Consider the following 20449-nt stretch of genomic DNA (forward strand, 5'->3'; position numbering starts at 1 on the left):
CTTCCTTCCTTCCTTCCTTCCTTCCTTCCTTCCTTCCTTCCTTCCTTCCTTCCTTCCTTTCTTCCTTTGAGACAAGTTACCTCAGTGTATAGCCCAGGCCAATTCGCTCTGTAGACCAGGCTGGCCTCAATCTCAAAGACACCTGCTTGCTTCTGTCTGAGGTGCTTAGAGTAAAGGCATGCACCACTATGCCCAGCTTCTTTCCTTATTAATTGACAAATTCTCACCTTTTCTACTACTTTTCTCTTGTGTATCCAAATTGCCAGTATTATATTTATTATACTATGATGCCATTATTAAGCAAAATAAGGATGCTTGAACACAAGCACTGTTAACCCTGCCTCAGCTGTCCGGATAACTGAGGTGGCTCCTAATGGGTAGATAGCAAGTAGAGCATGGATACACTGGTAAAGGGTAACTGATCTCATGGAAGGGTGGGGCTGCAGCTCTGTGGTAATAACCTTCCATAGTATATCACACAATATTTTATGAACTGTCCAGAACAGACAAATCTATAGGAATAGAAAGCAGATAAGCAGTCGTCAAAGTGAGACGGGAGGACAGGGAAGCAACAGCAAGAAGAAAGGTAGAAAGGTGTCCTCTGTGGAGGTAACAGAAATGTTCCAAACTGGTGTGTGGCACATACTCACAATCCTAAGGCAAAAGGATGGTGAATTTGAAGGACCACAGACTACACAGCAACACCTTGTTTCAAAAACAAGAGATTTTTCTAAAATTGGCCATAGTAGAAGTATGACTCTGGGGCTGGAGAGATGGCTCAGTGGCTAAGAGCACTGACTGCACTTCCAGAGGTCCTGAGTTCAGTCCCCAGCAACCACATGGTGGCTCACAACCATCTGTAATAAGATCTGATGCCCTCTTCTGGTGTGTCTGAAGACAGCAACAGCGTACTCATAAATAAAATAAATAATTTTTTTTAAAATTATGACTGAATATATTCAAAGACACTGAACTGCATACTTTTTTTAAAAGACAGGGTACCATGTAGGCCACACTGCCCTTGAACCTCATACATAGCCTGAAGATCACTTAAACTTCTAATATCCCTCCACTTTACCTCCCTAGTGCTAAGATCTAGGTATGTACCATAATGCTTTAGGTTTTGGATTGTATACTTAAATGGCCAACTGTTCAGCATGTGAATTATATCTCAATAAAATTATTTTAAAAATAAAGGTTGTAGCTTTTAGCCGTATAGTAAAAGTTAGGTAGAAGACAATCCTTGGAATGTGAATTTCAAGGTTTGATAATAAAGTGAAAAGTGAGCTATCTGGGAAGAGATTACGTAGTGTGCCTGTGGAAAAGAACTGCTTGAGGAGTGAGAAGAACAGGGTCCGTTTATAAGACACTTGGAATGACCTGAGCCTTGTACTGTATCCTTTAAGCCAAATGCTCTTAAAGCAGAATGTCCACCATGACCACAGACTGTCACATGTGACCTTGTACCTTTGTAAAGGTTTCCTTCTTCCACTCCTTATAAACAAGAAAACCCAGCACCTGTATCGGTAGACATTGGAATACTTACATCTGTTTCTGGTGACTTCTCCTTTTCTGCACGTGTCTGGTGCCTAGAGGACCGCCTCAAGGGCACCACTGTTTCTTCAGCCTTTGATGCACTGACTTGGAATACTTTTGCTTTCTCAATCAGTTGTTTTGCTTTTGATATATTTTTTGAAGTACTGTTTGCCTAGACAAAAATTTGGACTATTAATTGAGATGACAGCAAGAATTTCATATTTAATAACAGAAAAAATAAAAGTATATAATAGAAAAATATATTTACATCACATTAATAGCCAACCAAGAAAAGATCATTCAAAGCTTACCAAGGACCCCAAATGCAGATTCAGTGGTAGTTACTAATTGTCCCTGTAAGTGTATTTGCATGTCTGTAAAACAGCCAGGAAGGGCCAGAAAGACAGTTTTGTGTAAGAATCGGAGTTTAAAACCCCAGAACCAGCTGGGCCATGGTGACTACACTGTTAGTCCCCACTTAAGGCAGAAGTAGAAAGACAGAGGGGCAGAGAAGAAGACAGGTAGACAGAGGCAGAGACAATCTCTTTGAGTTCAAGGACAACCTGATCACAGATTGAGTTCCAGGACATCTAAGGCTACAGAGAAACCCTGTCTCAAAAAAACAACCAATCAATACCTATAAATGAATGAATGAATGAATGAATGAATGAATCAATCAATCAATCAATCAATCAATAAAACAAAGCCCCAGAACCAGCTGGGCACAGTGGGCCATGCCTTTTATCCCAGTGCTGCGAGGGAGAGACAGGAGAATCTCTGTGAGTTTGAAGACAGCCTGGTCTACATAGTGTGACCTTGTCTCAAAGAAAAAAAAAAAAATCCAAAACAACAACAAAAAAGAGATAGCCTAACCAAGAACTTAAATAAAGCCAGGCATGATAGCTGCTAGATACCAATCTGTAATCCCAATGTTCTATTGTGAAATGGAACGATTCACAACCTGGCTAGCCTAGACAATGCAGTGCAAATGAAAGAGCCTGTAAGAAATAAAATAGAAGGCAAAGACCAACACTACAGTGTGTTTTGCATACTGCTATGAATGTACATGAGTACTATACATACATACAAACACATAATACACATATTTAAAAAAAAAAACAGCCAGGCGGTGGTGGTGCACGCCTTTAATCCCAGCACTTGGGAGGCAGAGGCAGGCGGATTTCTGAGTTCGAGGCTAGCCTGGTCTACAGAGTGAGTTCCAGGACAGCCAGGGCTACACAGAGAAACCCTGTCTCGAAAAACCAAAAAAAAAAAAAAAAACCTCAAAAAGGTTTACATTAGAATTGGTAATTGTTTTCCAACCACCTTGATGACAATCTATTCTCTGATTCTGGCCAACAAATTCAGGTAAAGTATAAAGCTCTCATTACATAATATAAAGGAAAAATATATAATACATGTATATTGCCTTTATAGAATCTAGTAAGACATGACAGGAAAGAGTTAGGAAAAAAGCTGGGGGCTGGGTATGGTAGCACACATCTATAATCCCAGCTCTCAGGAGCCAGAGGCAAGTGGACCTCTGTGAAGCCAGCCTTATCTACATAGTGAGACCCAGTCTCGTAAGGAATTAAGAACATAAAGGAAGGGGCTGGAGAGGTGGCGCAGTAGTTAAGAGCACTGGCTGCTCTTCTAAGAGGAATGGGAAGAAACGGCACAGGTTCTAATTAATGGACCCATGGGAACCTTCTTTGACATGACTTCCAGTAACTACTGCCAGTCCTTTAAGGAAACAGTATTGCCTTCAGGACTCCAGTACTTTCATTACCTTTTTCTTCTGAGAAGTGAGCTCTTCCCCAGTTGTTTCAGATTTCTTAGAACTTTTCTTGGATTTTTGGGGAGTACTAATTCTAGTGAATTTCATTCTGGAAAAAAATGACATAAACATTTTCATAATAATGTACAAGAATCTTAAATATAAAAATAAACCAGTTGATATTCCAATTTAAACAAACTGCAAAAACAATTCTCATCACTTTGATTCAACAGTAAGCTAAACTTTATTTCTGGTTCTGGGGATGGAACCCAGAGTCCTGTACAGACTAAGCAACTATTCTACTACATTGCCAGCCCCAAGGTTTATCATTTATTACTTCATTTAAAAATAGTAAACCTGATCAACGCATGCTTAGGACCCCTGTCTGCTATAGAGAGCTTACTTTTCAATAAAATCTTGCTTGTTAATAAACAAAAATAACAGCCTTACCAGGTGTGGTGATACACACCCATAATTCAAGCACTTGGGAACCAGAAACAAAAGATCACATATGAATTCAAGGCCAGTCTTATCTCTAGAGCAAGTTCCAGGCCATCCAAGAGAGACCCTGTCTCAAAAAAACAAAGAAAGAGGGATGGAGGAAGAGAGAGGGAGAAGAGAAGAGAAGCAAAAAGAAGAAAATAAGCCTAACTGCTTAGTATGAGCCCCATTCAACATGGCAAAAGCAGAGACAAAGAGAAAACACATCTTGAAGAAAATTAAAACTTGTGCGGGGATCACTGTAACATTAGGCAAGGCCAGTATGCAAGAACTCCCTCTTCTATTGCTCAGTTTACCTAAGGAATAACACTCAGGAATAACTATACCAAGGAATAACTGGCTGTGCTGGTGCTTCTCTTTAATTCCGGCACCCTGACAGCAGAGGCATGGAAATCTCTTTGAGTTGGAGGCCAGATTGGTCTACACAGAGTTCCAGGGCAGCCAAAGGTACACAGAAAGACTCTGTTTCAAAACAATAATTAAAAAACACTCTTATAATGTATTTTTAATCTCATATTTGATGAATTCATATTTGAGGACTATTTCTCCAAGGATTATCAACTATGACAAATAAGAGTTTAGAACTCATCTGAGTAACTGCAAATCTTCTGAAATGGACTTTAAATTAGCTATATTGTGGTGATACATACCAGGAATCCCAGCACTTGGAAGAGGATTTGAGTCCTAGACTAATTTTGTATACAGCAAGAACAAGCCTGAATAGACAATAAAGTTGTGTGAGGTGACTCAAAGTAGATATCCCAGCACTCACAAAGCTGAAGCAGAAGGACTGCTACAAGTTTGAAAACATTCTAGGCTGCATACTGAGTTCTAGGCCAGCCTGGGCTACTGAGTATGACCCTATCTCAAAACAAAAGACAGGTTTGGTGGCTCAGGTCTGTCATCCCAGCTACTTGGGAGAGTACAGAGTGGGATAACATTTTTAAGGCCTCGAGGAAAATCAGAACCAGCCTAAGTAACCTATGAACTTTGTCTCAAAATGAAAAGAGGATGTGGCTCAGTGGGTAGACCACTTACCTAACCTATGAGGGCCAATCCTCAGGGCTGTATACACATAAAAAATTATTTACAAATAAACTGTATTCTAGAAAATAAATGAACTCCATAATTCTTGAAGAATTTTCCTTCCTAATTAATAATACATGTAGAATGCTCCAACTTGAGAAGAAAAACAAAATTTTACCTAATGGGGCTCTCGGAATCAGAGGATATTATTATTAATTCTGCTGTATACAGGCTGTGCTTTTCTGATATTCTTCTGGCTGCTTTTGGAGTGGAAGCCTTCACTGGACTAGTGTCCTGGGCATCCTCAGACTCAGTACCTCCCAGAGTGATTGTGGCAGGCGTGCTGCTACCTCTTAGAGATCTCCTGGTTGGTTTGGGTGTAGAGACATTTGCCATACTGCTTCCAGGCTCAGCTTTGCAATGTGTAACCACATCCCTCGTTGGTGTGCTGCCTCTTCTTGATCTATTTCTATCATACAGAGACATTTTTACAGAGTCATGTGCCATGTCCTCACAAACAAGATTTTCACTGTTAAGTAATGCATTGCTTTTGAAAACTTCTGATTTCTGTCTTACACTCCTTCGTAGGCTATTTTGATCTTGTTCATCTTTTAAGGAAAAGGCTGTTTTTTCCTTTTGTATGTTTTCTTCTCTGTTTCCACTTGCAGTAGTCCTAGTTATCTTACCCTTTTTATTTGGCTTTTTGCTTTTCTCCTTAAGAAAACTTCCTCTATCAGCGTGTGCCTGTGAACAACCTTGATTTGAAACTCTTTGAATATTAGGATTTTCTATGATTTTTTCAGAACTGCTATCTCCTTCATCGACAGATTTTTCACTTGGCTCTTTCTGCTTCTCCAGAGGTTTCTTGAGTCCATTTTTGAGCGTTTCTGATGGTGGCTGCCTGAATGCTCTCATGAACTGCTGTCTTTCTTCCATACTGCACTTTGGTACTGAAGCCTCAGAGCTCCAGGCTTCCAGCACAGCCAGTTCTAATTGGCCCTCCTGGATCACAACATTAGATTTCCTTTTCTGAACTGTCTGCTCATTTTCTGGATCAGAGAGACTATTCTCCAGCTCATGCTGTTTCTGTTTCAAGAAAATTGGGGGTATTTTTCCTTTCTTTTTAGGGGGAGTGGGATGAACTTGTGCAAGAACAGTAACTGTCTTCAGGTGTAGCTGTGGAGATGGCTCCCGGCTTCCTGACTCACCTTCAGAACCACTTTTGACTGTTTCACCAGGCCCAGAAGGAACACAGGCTGGCACTGCACGGTCAGGAATCTCTTCCACTTTAGCTGCCTTGTGACTTTTTAAGAATTCCTCGTAGGAGACAGTAATCGTACTCTCATTTAAATCAGCTATCTTGGTTGAATGAGCCCTGGAGTCTACATGATGTATGGTCCTCTCGTTTTCATCAGTTAGGGAAGGTTTAGTCTTGCTGTCTTTGCCACCTTCCCTAGACAGACTAACTTCATCTGCTAAGGGTACACTTTCAGATTGATCTGTTACCTTGCTATGCTTCCTTTTCCTCAATCTCTTGACATCATTTTTTGTGGTGCCTTGTTTAGGATTTACTTTCTTTTTGGAGTTCTTTTTGGAAGTCATAGCATTTGACTGGTTACTGCTGTCTTGAATACTTTCTGCAAGAACCTCCACATGTTTCTTGTAAAGGAAAACAGAAGTACTATTTTCCACAAAATCACTTAAATCACAGTCTTCCTTACTATCATCATTACTAATTTCAACTGGAGACTCATTCTCAATTTTATTATCATTCAGTTGAGGGGGTAAACTAACTCTCTTTCTTTTCCTCTTAGACTCTCTATTTGAGAACACTTCCAACAATGTCTTACAGTCTTTGCTGTTGCTAGCAAGCAATGAGGGAGATGGCTTTATCTTGCTCTCCTTGGTCGATTGTAGCTTCTCGGTTGTGGGTGAGGTCTTTCTAAAATAATGTAGAATATTACTGGGTTTTGATGGAGAGAAAACCTTGTCTCCAGTCTTCCCTATTGGTGATAAATATTTGGTAATTGTTTCGCAGGAAGAGCTGTCATCATCTTTTCTTCGCTTTTTGCATGGCTAGCAATTTAAGGGGGAAAGAAGCCACAATTTATTTCAAGTAAAACAATATGAAAAATGAACTGTAAATACAGAGTTAACAGTTTAAATAACTGGGTAGAAAAACTGCAGAAGGCTCCTTTGTGTATACATGTGAGGTGTGATACACTTGAGCATACATGTATGCAAGGATGCATGCAGAGGCTGGAAGAGGATGTCAGGTGTCCTGCGATGTCACTTTCAGCCTTATTCCCTTAAGACAAGTTCCCTCAGTACATCTGGAGCTAGGCTGGTGGCCAGCAGGTCTCAGCAATCCTCCTGGCTTTGCTGCCCCACAACCCCAGGGATAAAAGCCATACTTTTGTTAGGGATTTTACCCCAGGTCATTATACTTGTACATGAAGCATTCTTACTCACTAAGCCATCTCCCAGTAGAGAAGGCTACTTTAGGTGAAAAACAAATATATTAGAAAGAAAATGACCTTTAATATTAAATTTACATTCAATTTTAAATGTTATATTAAGTTATATATGTAATTTGTGTTATACACACACACACTATACTTCAATAAAAAGTTTATATTGCCAGGTGAAGTGGCTCATGCCTTTAATCCCAGCACTAGAGTCAGAGGGAGAAAGCCCTCTGTGAGTTTGAGGTCAGTTTTGTCTACCAGGTGAGCGTTCTAGGTCAGTCACTACATACAGAGACCCTGCCTCAAAAACAAACAAAAACAAAACTTATATGGAGCAGCACTCAGGAATCTGAGATTGACAGACGCCTATGGGTTTGAGGCCAGCCTGGTCTACATAGCAAGCTCCAGGCCAGTGAATGTAGTGAGACTCTGGGTCAAAAAAAAAAGGTTATATCAAAACAAAACTAAACTTACAAGAAAACCTAAATTCCTACTGTCTTCTATTTTATCTTACTTAATTTATTTTATTAATATATTTTTGAGACAGGATCTTTCTACATATCCGTGGCTGTCCTGAAATTCACTATGTAGACCAGGCTGTCCTGAAACTTAGAGATCTACCTTCCTCTGCCTCTCAAGTGCTGAGACTAAAGGTGTGCACCCTCTATTCATAACCTTAAAAGTGTACCATCTACCTCACAGAAGCTATAATAAAAATATGTGTGGAAGCCAACACAAGGTAGGGAACCTACAAACAACCCCTCAGCTTTACTTTTCTAGTTAAAAATATACACATCATTCTAAGTATCTCTAAGAAACAGTTATTATTTTTATTAGAATTCACAGTGAAAGATAACTACAGAACACTTGCCACAAGTCTACCGTTTTAATTTTCTACCATAATCCACCACCTCCCTCCTGTACTAGCCAGCACCCTCCAGAATCAAGGTGGTTGTAACACTAAGGACAGCCATATGTACGTCAATCACTTGCAGACAGCAATGATACTTGCACCCAGGCACGTTAAACAGAGATTATCATGAGCCCAAGTATGGCTAATGAGACTCAGCAAGGACAAAAGCATTAGGCTCAAAATGGGAAATCATGAACCAGGTAATAATGTCAAAACAAACGCCATTTTCATTGTCATAACTAAGGCTGGGAGAATACCTGCCTAGGGATGTACACAACCCCAGATTTGATTCCCCACCATTGTGTAACATCAGGCATGGTACACACCTGCTTGGTCCCAGCACCTAAGATAGCGGCAGGAGGATCAGAAGGTCAAGGTCAACTTAGTGAGTTTGAGGACAGTTAGAGCTACGTGATATACTATTTGGGAAAAAACAAAACGAAACCCAAAACCTACAATGTCATTATCTGAAAAATTAACCAACTTCTAGAAATAGGCTCTACTTGGACATGATCAGCACAGAGACTCAACGCTGTTCTCTATGGCCCTAGAGCAAAACTGGAGGATACTGAATCTGACTAGGGCTCATTCAGCTGCTGGTTCACTAACAACAATGATCCCATTTTTGGCTGGACACATATCTTACAAAGGTTTAATGGATTTACCTTTGAGTACAGGTGATATGAATTGTGAAACATATGGGGTGGCACAGGGAAAATTAACTGGCCTTATTTTCTGTGGTCTAGACATTTTTTCTTGACTATGTGTAAATGGTATGAATCAGGCTTGCTACTATACTAAGAAAATATCTTACTGTTTTGAATTTACTAAATTAGAATTTCTAAGCCTGTCCTTAGAAGAACATTATTTCTCATTTTGTTTCTATGTATATTGTAGGCTTAAGTATAAACAAGGGCTGGGCATGGTGACTAATATCTATAGTCCTAGTACCTTGGAAGCTGAGGCAGGCAGACTATAGTGAACCTAGGTTATACTCCTGGGCAACAAGATGAGAGCTCAAAGAAGTCTAAACAATATAAACTACTTATGAAGATCCTTAAACCTAGCCTAGAAATTCACTAAATTAAGCAAATATGTTGTCCTAATGGTTTGAATAAGAATGACTATCATAGGCTCATATATTTGAATTATTGGGGTTTTTTTTGTTTTTTTGTTTTGGTTTGGTTGTTTGTTTGTTTTTGAGACAGTTTCTCTGTGTAGCTTTGGTTGTCCTGGAACTCTCTCTAGACCAGATTGGCCTCAAACTAAGAGATTCACCGGCCTTTTCTTCCCACAAGTTGTCCTCTGATTTTCACACATATGCTGACCCTGGCACATACAATAAATAAATAAATGTAACAAAATAATTTTAAGGGGTAAAAAGAATTTGTAAGGGGTAAAAATAACATTCAAAGTAATGAGCAAGAGTAAGAAACAATAGCGGGACAAATTCGGACTATTTAAATAAATGAGGTAAAATTAAATATGTTGAAATAATAAGTGAATTAAAAATGAATTTATTATTATCATCTAGAAAGCTTTAAGATGGTGTCAGAGGCACCACACAACAGACACTCCAGTAAGATCTAACTTCAAGTACCAGCCCTGATATCTACTGGTATGGAAATCTTAAGCAAATTACTTTTTTAAAAAATATAACTTGCCGGGCAGTGATGGCGCACACCTTCAATCCCAGCACTTGGGAGGCAGAGGCAGGCGGATTTTTGAGTTCGAGGTCAGCCTGGTCTACAGAGTGAGTTCCAGGACAGCCAGCAGCCAGAACTACACAGAGAAACCCTGTCTCAAAAAACAAACAAATATATATATATATCTCAACTGGGTGTGAATGGTGCATGCCTGTGATCCCAGAACAAGCAGGCTGAGGCAGGTAGATGATAAATTTGAGATCAGCCTGGCTGTGCTACACAGTAAATAAGAAGTATTCTACAGTTAAAAAAAGTTACTTGGTTATAAAAATTAAGAGTTAGAATTTAAGTGAATACACATCTTAGTTCACTTCAAGGGCACCAGAACACATCAGAACTGTAGCCTGAAATATAGTGTATAAAAAACACATAGCATCTATGAAGAGGCACAAGCCTGTAATGGTGACAGGAGAAAAAGTAGGTCAGAGATTTAAGATCCTAAAAACTACTTCTAAATGGCATAGAATATCCTTATAGTTGCTTAGTGTATTTCTCTTTCTTTCTCAAAAAGCTAGGGCTTCCTACATTAAGCACAGTCGAAGCTTAGTGTATTCTCTAAAACATGGTAAATACTGGGCACCTAACATGTCACAGAGACTCTTAACTACATTACATTAAGCTCTGCAGCCACGAGAAACTGGTGTAAGCTTCTTACTGAGTTCCTTTAAGTGACATTCTAAATGGAATTCCTAGGACAAGTATTTATTTGTACGGACTAGCTGAGCTTAAAGCTTTATCTTTTTCGCCGTTCTGTGATCCCACATCATCATGAACAAAGAAAGTGACCCTGAAATCCTTAGTGACATGCTATTCTACCAACGTTTCAGGACCCGGGAACTGCAGTTTTCAAATCCTGACTTAACAGCCAGCCAGAAAATATCTTAAAATTCCAACGCTATTGTAGGAGCTTTATATGACACACCGAGGCAACTATCCCACACAAAATTATAACTGTGGGTCATCGTGTCCCTCCTTTCTCGTCCCAGAAGCAAGCAGGACTCCCATTAACCAGTCCCACACCACAATTCCCCAACACAGGCAGAAAGGAACTTGACAGATCCTCACCTCAATCTCGTAGTCCTTCACAGGAGGGGATGCTGCAGCCGCCGCCATGGTTAGGACCCCCACCATGATCCCTGCCTCCCAGAACCCGGGCTCCTAGGACCTCCAGAGGTCCGACCCAGCATGGCTGGAAGCCATAGAGGTGGCAGGTCCAGTGGAAGCGAGCTGCGAGCCCGGGAGCCCGTCTCGGGTCTCCTAGAGGCCACCGGCCGGACGCAAGTGCGAGGCTGGGCCCAGGGCTGTCCAGCCAGGCTCAGACAGAGATGTTAGGAAAGCCCGGGCGCAGGCCCCGACGGGGCGGCCAGACAATACACGGTGACCTTGAGGCAGATGGTCCAGTCTAAGCGCTCGAGCCCCGGGCCGCAGCGGGAGCAGCACACCGAACGCAGGTCGGACAGCGGGGCTTCGGCGGGAGTTCTTGTCAATTGGGTTTTCGCGCCGTCCGGAACGCAGGGGGCGGAACCTACGACCGCTGTCGGAGGCTACGCAGACGGTGAGCCGCGAAGGCCAAACTACCTCCTCTGGCGAATCAACGCGCGATAGCACTAGTTTTAGCTTAGAAATCTAGTTGAGTTTCAGAGCTTTACACTTCGGTGTTACAGTTTGACCATTGAGAACGTGATCTGTCTAAGGTTACCTAATCACTTAGTAGCCGAATTAAAACTTAGACTTTAGTCATTCTTAAAATTATATTCTTACGCCGGGCGGTGGTGGCGCACGCCTTTAATCCCAGCACTTGGGAGGCAGAGGCAGGCAGATATCTGAGTTCGAGGCTAGCCTGGTCTACCGAGTGAGTTCCAGGACAGCCAGGGCTACACAGAGAAACCCTGTCTCGAAAAACCAAAAACAAACAAAAATTATATTTTTGCACTTGGGAGGCAGAGGCAGGCAGATTTCTGAATTCGAGAGTTTGAGGCTAGCCTGGTCTACAGAGTGAGTTCCAGGACAGCCAGGGCTACACAGAGAAAAACTAAACCAAAAAAAAAAAAAAGTATTATATTTTTGGAGCCAGGAAGTGGTAGTGCACTTAGGAGGCAGAGGCAGATATCTCTAAGATTGAGGCCAGCCTACTTAGAAAGTTCCATTTCAGCCGAGAGACTTTGTCTTAGATAGATAGATAGATAGATAGATAGATAGATAGATAGATAGATAGATAGATAGGTTGGTGGGTAGATAGATAAAGTTAAAAAGAGATAGAGGAGCCAGACATCAGTGGCACACTCACGCCATTAATTCCAGCACTCTGGAGTTAGCAGAGACAGGTAGATCTCTGAGTTCGAGGCTAGCCTGGTCTACAGAGTAAGTTCCAGGACAGCCAGGGCTACACAGAGAAACCCTGTCTCGAAAAACCAAAAAAAAAAAAAAAGCACTGACTGCTTTTCCAGAGGTCCTGAGTTCGATTCCCAGCAACCACATGGTGGCTCACAACCATCTGTAACGGAACCTGATGGCCTCTTATGGTGTGTCTGAAGGCAGCTACAGTGTATTCATATACATAAAGTAAAATAAATCTTTTTTAAAAAATATTTATTTTATTTTATGTGACTGAGTGTTTTGCCTACATGTGTGTGTATGCTTGGTACTTGTGAAGACCAGAAGAGGACATTGAATTCCCTGGAACTGGAGTTACAGGCAGTTATGCACTACCATTGTAAGTGCTGGAAAACCAAACCATTTTCGAGAGCAACAAAGCCGTTTACAGCTGAGTCATCTTTCAACTCTCAGATATGGAAAGCATGGCTGGGCTACTGAGCTGCATACCCAGCCCACAATTTAACCAGTGTAAATAGTATTTGTAAAATCCTGCCACAGTGGTTAAAGATTTAACTGTTCCGTTAACACCACCTACAATAGTACTTCTCCTTTTACCAGTTAGGTTAATAAACACACTGTGGCATAACCATACAACAGAATCCTCCTCCGCCATGAAAGAAACAAGGGCAAGGAAGTGGTTTATTGGAAGAGTACCTACCATAGATGGGATCAATCCTGAGCACTCCCAAAAAGTAAAACTAAGTCAATAAAAAGCCAAGCATGGGGCAGGGGGTTACGGAGATGGCTGAGCAGTTAAGAGCCCTGGCTCCTTTTACAGAGGACCCAGGTTCATTTACCTGCACCCACATGGGCGCACAGTTATCTATATCTCCAATTCTGAGAGATCCATCACTCTCTTCTGGTGTCTGTCGCACCAGGCAAACACACAGGGAAGAGAGATATATGAAGCTAAAACGTTCACTCACATAAAATAAAAATAAATAAACTTTAAAAACAAAAGCAGGGGCTGCAGAGATGGCACTGGCTACTCTTCCAGAGGTCCTGAGTTCAATTCCCAGCAACCACATGGTGGCTCACAACCATCTGTAATGGGATCTGATGCCCTCTTCTGGTGTGTCTGAAGACAGATGACTGATATACATAAACAAACAAATATATTAAAACAAAACAAAGGAAAATAAACAAAAGTAAAAACAAGCAAGGGACTGGAGAGATGGCTCAGCCAGTGGTTAAGAGCGGACACTGTACCTGCAGAGGACCTCAGTTTGGTTAACAGCACCTAAGTAGGTCACAACAACCCTGAATTCCAGCTCTAGGAGATCTGATGCCCTGTCCTGAATTTCACAGGGATTCACTCACACACACAAACCCACAGACACACAACTATACACATAATTTAAAAATAAATAAAAATAAGAACAAATAAGTGAACTGTCACTGTTGTTGGAGAAGTGCTACAGTGGATCAGAGAGCTGCACAATCATGAAAATTGGAGTTTCCATCCCAGCACCCATAGAACAAACCGGGCATTGTGTGCATGGCTGGAATGTCAGCTCTGAGACCAGCAGAGACAGGAGGACAATGGAGCCTGGCCTCCAGCCTAACTGAGAAATCATGAGGCCAGGTTCATGGCTACTCACATGAGTAACTTCAGGCCCAGGGGATCTGATGCCCTCTTTTGGCTTCCGTAGGCACTACGGAACTGCATGAACGGGGGTGCACAAACATACATTCTGGCAAAAGATCCATATACATTATGTGTGTGTGTGTGTGCGCGCGCGCGCGTGTGCACATATATATATCTATGGTACATGTTTGTTTGGGACTAATTGGATATAGTGGCACACACCTATAATCATAGCATTTAGGAAGTAGAGGTGAAAGGTCTGAAGTTCAAGATTATTCTTTACTGCACAGTATGTTTCAGGCTAGCCTGGGCTACATGAAACCTTTTCTCAAAATAAATAAATAAATAAATAAATAAATAAATAAATAACCAAAAACCATTACATCTGGGTTCTTCTAACCAGAGTTCCTCGGGCATTTTCAGATAGTAGTTAACTCAGTTGTGAGTGGTTCCTCACTGCAGATTAGGCTGTAGCTTCCGTCTGTTGACATGGGCAGTTACACCTCTTTCATCTCCCTCCCAATTTCCAACCATTTCCAGGCCTCTCTGGTAGTCATTTGTGCCCTTTCATTCACTGGTGTATCTCCTATACCTTATTCTAATGTTAAATTCCTTTACTATTATTTGACAGATTTTTGGAAAGAAAAGAAGAAAAAGACAGTCAGCCAACTCCAAAAGGACCTCAGTCAAAATTCTGTGGTTTAAACTTAAGGTTTCTGAGCTTCCATTGTACCTGATGCCTTATGTTACACCACCTCTGCTTATGTGTGTGCTATCATGGCTGGACTGTGAAAGCAAGCAGAGAGTCCCCTACTGGTTTTGTTCCCAGTTGCTCTCTAAACATTTTGTGTATGAATGTGTGCTGTGTGTGCTTTTGCACAGTCCTATGATCCAGCCCTTACAAGTAAGCACCTTGACATTTTCCTTTCTTGATGGCCAGTTTAAAAGAGAAGCCATAGTATAGAGATGTTTACTTTGGGTGGTTGGTTTTATGTTTGTTTGTTTCTTTGTTTGTTTGTTTTCTTTTGACACAGGGTCTATGTAGCCCTGGCTGTCCTAGAACTCGCTCTGTAGACTAGTCTAGTTCCCCTGGCCTCTGACTCCTGAGTGTGGGAATTAAAGGTCTGTGCTACCATGACTAGCTATTTAAATTCTTTTAAAAAATTTTTTTGTTATTATTCTTTTGGAGGTCAGCTGCTCAAAGCAAGGTTTCTTTGTGTAGCCATGGCTGTCCTAGAACTCACTCTGCAGACCAGGTTGGCATCAAACTCACAAAGATCTGCTTACCTTCTGAGTGCTAGGATGAAAGGTATGCACCACCACCAGCCTTACTGTTATTATTCTTTTGTTTTTTTGTTTTGTTTTGTTTTGTTTTTTGAGACAGGGTTTCTCTATATAGCCTGGGCTGTCCTGGAACTCACTTGGTAGACCAGGGTGGCCTCGAACTCAGAAATCCACCTGCCTCTGCCTCCCAAGTGCTGGGATTAAAGGCATGCACCACCACTGCCCGACCTGTTATTATTCTTAATTATGTGTATGAGTGTGTGTCTGTGTACAGTGTGTGCAAATGTCTGAGAAGGCTGGAGGCATCAAATCCTTCTGCAAGTAACAAGGGGGTTGCCTGCACATAGGCACTGGGAACTAAACTCAGTTCCTTTGCAGAGCAGTATTCACTTTGCACTGCTGGGTAACTCTGGAGTTCCTCTTTTTCGTTGTTTTTGTGCAGTGCTGGGGGGTGGGGACATGTCAAACCAAACAGAGGGCCTTGCACATCCTAGGCGAGTCCTGTCACCAAACTGTTCCCACGCTCAGGGATATTTAAACAGTATCTCTGTTACAGTGCTCTTCCTCTCATCACAGTTCCCGCACTTCATAACCCTTTCTCTTGTCGTTTTGGTGTCCCCTGGTTGTCCTACTTACATGGGGAAGCTTAATTCCATCTCTTCCTCTGGACCCTCCTAATCTGTGCCCTGTTCCATAGCCAGCTAGCATCTGCCCCTGCTGTTCCTGGACTCTAGTCCTCTCTTGTCCCTCTAGCAACAAGATGATTCACTCTTTAGAAATTTACTCTGTAAGGTTGAAAATGGCAGGGCCTGCCAGGTGTGGAGGCACAGACCTTTAGACCCAGGGCAGTCTCTGAGTTCATGGCCAGTCTGGTCTACAGAATGAGTTCCAGAACTGCCAACGTTATTATGGAGGGAAGAAGGAAGGGGCAGAGAAAGAGAGAGAAAAAGAGACAGACAGACAGACAGACAGACAGAGAGTCTCTGCCTCAAAAACAAACAAAAGCAGGGTCAAAAATCGGATAAAGGTGCTGGCTGACAAGATGGATAGCCTGGACTTAGTTCCTTGAACTCATATGGTGGAAAGATAAAAACTGACTTCTGCAAGTTTTCCTCTGATTTCCACACATGACATACATAGAATATATATATATGTATGTGTGTGTGTGTGTGTGTATGTATATATATACATACATATATATATGTATATATATAAACAAATAAACAAATAAATTAATGTAAAATAAAATTATAAAGTTCAAATACCAATGCACTCCCTAATCTCATGTCTGTGTGGAGGAGTTTCTCAAGATTTCATTCAGGTACTATTTTTCATGTCTCTCTCTCTCTCTCTCTCTCTCTCTCTCTCTCTCTCTCTCTGTCTCTCTCTGTGTGTGTGTGTGTGTGTGTGTGCTCAGTGAGGATATCCTACATACAAATTTTTGTCTTCCATCCCTATATTAAGAAAATAGAGGCCGGGCAGTGGTGGCGCACGCCTTTCATCCCAGCACTTGGGAGGCAGAGGCAGGTGGATTTCTGAGTTCGAGGCCAGCCTGGTCGGCAGAGTGAGTTCCAGGACTGCCAGGGCTACACAGAGAAACCCTATCTCGAGAAAAAAAAAAAAAAGATAAAAAATTTAAAAGAAGAAAAGGACAGAAGGAAGCAAGAAAGGAAGGAAGGAAGGAAAGAAGGAAGCAAGGAAGGAAGGAAATAAGACAATGTTGGCCAGATTTGGCAACTCACACCTGTAACCTCAAGAGGCAGTGGCAGGAGGATTGTCTCAAGTTCAAGACCAGCCTGATCTACATATAAAGTTCCAGGTCAACCAAGGCTATAAGACTTAGAGAAAAAAATCCCAAACACAAACATTTAAATAGCCCTGTTTTTTTTTTTTTACCAAGTTTATTGCCAAAGCCCTACTATTCTCTTGGACCATTTAACTAAATTTTCCCTTCTTTCTAACTGTCAAATCTCACTAGTGACCACCATCTTAATTCAAGCTCCTCTTATAATTATCACAATCATATTAATTCCATAGGGTTTTCTTATTTACCCTACTCTTCATCTATCCTATCTATTCATTTTACCTACCCTAAAGAAGTTTTGAGGCTTTAGTGTATGCCAAGCTCTTCGTTATCTTAAGTTAGATAAGATGCATCCATGTCCTGCTTATCATTTATTTCCTAAAATATTGGTTTACAAATGATAGTGCATATGCCTCCCCCATGCCCTTCTGTGTTTGTATTTGCTGGTGTAGATACTGAACCTAGAGCCTTGAACATACCGGGTGGGGTGGTTTGAATAAGAACAGTCCCCACAGGCTCATATATCTCAGTGCTTCCTTCCTAGTTAGTGATACTATCTGGGAAGGGTTAAGAGGTGTGGGCTTGTTAGAGGTGGTATGTCACAGGAGGTGGGCTTTGAAATTTCAAAAGCTCACTCTAGGCCCAGTCTCACTCTCTGTCTGCAGTTTATGGACCAGATATGAGTTCTCAGCTACTGTTCCAGTCCTATGACAGCCTCCCTGCTGCCACATTTTCCTGCTATGATGATCATGGACTAGCCCTCTGAACGTATAAGGAAGCCCTCAGTTTAAAAAACTTTCTTTTATAAGAGTTGCCTTAGTCATAGAACAGTAATAGAACAGTAATTAAGACAGTAAGCAAGCACTCTACCATTGAGCTACATTAGTAGCATAACTCTTGGCTGTTTGAAATATGATCTTATGCTGGGTAGTTCAGACTGGCCTTGCAATATATATATATATATATATATATATATATATATATTTACATCAACATGAACCTGCCTGGCTAAGGCAATACTCATGCTGAACTCTGAGGCCCTTGCTATTTATTTATTTATTCATTTATTTATTTATTTCGTTTTTCGAGACAGGGTTTTTCTGTATAGCCCGGGCTGTCCTGGAACTCACTCTGTAGACCAGGCTGGCCTTGAACTCAGAAACCCACCTGCCTCTGCCTCCCAAGAGCTGGGATTTTTTTTTTTAAAGATAGGGTTTCTGTATATAGCCCTGGATAGCCCTGGCTATTCTGGAATTCTCTCTGTAGACCAGGATGGCCTTGAACTCAAGAGATCCACCTTCCTCTACCTCCTGAGTGATGGGATCAAGGCCATGTACCATTACTGCCTGGCTGGCCCTTGCTCATTAAAACACAATTTTTATTTTATTTTACAAGTGTTTTGCCTGCATATATGTATGTACACTGTGTGTATACTCGGTACCCTCAAAAGCCAGAAAAGACGATTGATCAGATTCCCCATGACTGGAGGCATGTCAGTGCTGGGAATTGAACCTGGCTCCTCTGGAAGAACAGCCAGTGCTCTTAACCACTGAGCCATCTCTTTAGTATTCTCTTTAATCTTCACCTTCAAATATAGTATTCTGTTCTATCTTCCCAGCAACACTCGTCTGTATATTTATTAGAGTGTCCTTCTATTCCTATCCTCAAGTTTGTTCGTTTCCACTTTGTCCTATCAGAGATAGCACTGTTCTTTCCTACTCAATTCATTTAGCAGCTACCAACTATTTACTATGGACCAGGCTATGTTATCTTTAGGATAAAACCAGCTCTCCTGGCCACTCTCTCCATTTTCTTTCAAAAGGGCTTCCTTTTATTTTCTTTACTTTCTTATTTTATTTATTCATTCATTCGTTTGTTAGTTTGTTTTAAGACAAGGTTTCTCTGTGTAGCCCTGGCCATTGTGGAACTCAGTCTGTAAACAAGGCTGGTCTCAAACTCAAAAGATTTGCCTGGCTGGGCAGTGGTGGCACACGCCTTTAATCTCAGCACTTGGGAGGCAGAGGCAGGCAGATTTCTGAGTTCGAGGCCAGCCTGGTCTACAGAGTGAGTTCCAGGACAGCCAGGGCTACACAGAGAAACCCTGTCTCGAAAAACAAAAAACAACAAAACAAAACAACAACAAAAAAAGATTTGCCTGTCTCTGGCTGGGACTAAAGGTGTTTGTCACCACTGCCCAGCTGCTTTCCTCACTTTCAAGTGTCCTTTTATTTCCTCTTTTCTCCTCTCTTCCTTCCCCTCCCTACTTTTGACAGCATCTTATATCACTCACGTTGCCTGCAGACTCACTATGTAACAACCAGATTACTATTCTGAGTTCCAGATCTTCCCAAGAGATGGGATTACAGTTTATGCCCATATGTTTAGCCCAAATGTAGGAAGAATAGTCTGGCCCAGAACATCTTCGATCTGGCCTCTAATACAGATTCATCGCATAATCCTGAGACAATCCTGTACCATGTCTGGTCCTGCTGAAGACAATTTACATACCTTGGGCTTATGGCTCATTTAAGGACTCAAATCCAACTAGTTTTTGTATGGCTTTTCAACAGATCATTTTAACCGTTTTAAATAGTTTGGGGGAAAAATACAAAGGCCATGTTGTGAAATGTGAACGTTATTATGCCATATCTAAAATTCAGTGTTCAAAGGTTTATTTTTACAACCTTGTTGTCCAATCTGCCCTCTAGCTCCCCTTTCCAGGCAACCTTCCTTCCCCGGCCTCACCAATAGCTGTAACTACAGGCGCAAGCGGCTCTTGTTTTTACTATACATGGTCACACCCATTTATTTAATACAGGGAAACACACATTTTATCACATGCCAGCAGATATATATCCGGTGGCCCTTACAGCAAAAACGTGCCATCCCCCGCCTTGGACTTCAGCCAAGATTGCTGTACAGCTGGTCATCACTTGCGCCTCTCTCTCCTAAGAGTATCTAGGTGGTGGCGCCTGGGTCAAGTATCCTCCCAAAATGCCCGCCTCAACTGGCATTTACTAGGGAGGTAATACAGCGAGGATTTAAAGCCCATAGCTGTAGCCTCGGCTCTGGAGATCATGCACTGAGTTTAGGAGAGAGAGTAGATTCCCTCTCTGTGTCCCTCCACTTCCTCCTCTGTGCAGGGCAGATAAGTAGTGCTGTAAGATAAGAAGTGGGAAGCACTTAGAGACGTGTTCACGTGTTTCTACTCATGCCTCCATTTGTTTCCTGAGGAAGTGTCCAGGCGGGCGCAGCACAGAGGCCGGAGGAGGAGCTGAGCAGGCGGCGCAGCAGCTCCCACTCACTCAGACCAAGACGCCATTAGTCCGTGTGTCCGTCCCCCCGCCCCCCATCCCCACCCCAACCCCCGGCGTCTGTCAATCAAGCGGCAGCGGGGGCGGGGCATGAAGGACAGGGCAGGGCGGGGCGGCGCTTCCGCTGCGCGAGGCCGCTCGGGGTCGCTCGCGGGA

General features: G+C 42.0%; 1 protein-coding gene across 1 annotated transcript in view; it reads right to left on the reverse strand.

The window, feature by feature from the left end:
* The window catches only part of Atad5 (ATPase family AAA domain containing 5), a 50186-nt gene extending 39033 nt beyond the window's left edge, over positions 1-11153 (reverse strand). The window contains exons 1-4 of the mRNA XM_028759304.1: positions 10993-11153; positions 5019-6916; positions 3326-3422; positions 1547-1708 (exon numbers count right to left, since the gene is read on the reverse strand). Of these exons, the coding sequence (XP_028615137.1) occupies positions 1547-1708; positions 3326-3422; positions 5019-6916; positions 10993-11058 (2223 nt within the window). The 5' untranslated portion in view covers positions 11059-11153. The remainder of the gene's footprint in view (positions 1-1546; positions 1709-3325; positions 3423-5018; positions 6917-10992) is intronic.
* Between the last annotated feature and the right edge of the window lie 9296 nt (positions 11154-20449).

This window comes from Grammomys surdaster, unplaced genomic scaffold, assembly GCF_004785775.1.
Source record: "Grammomys surdaster isolate TR1022 unplaced genomic scaffold, NIH_TR_1.0 126278, whole genome shotgun sequence".
Taxonomy (NCBI): Eukaryota; Metazoa; Chordata; class Mammalia; order Rodentia; family Muridae; genus Grammomys; species Grammomys surdaster.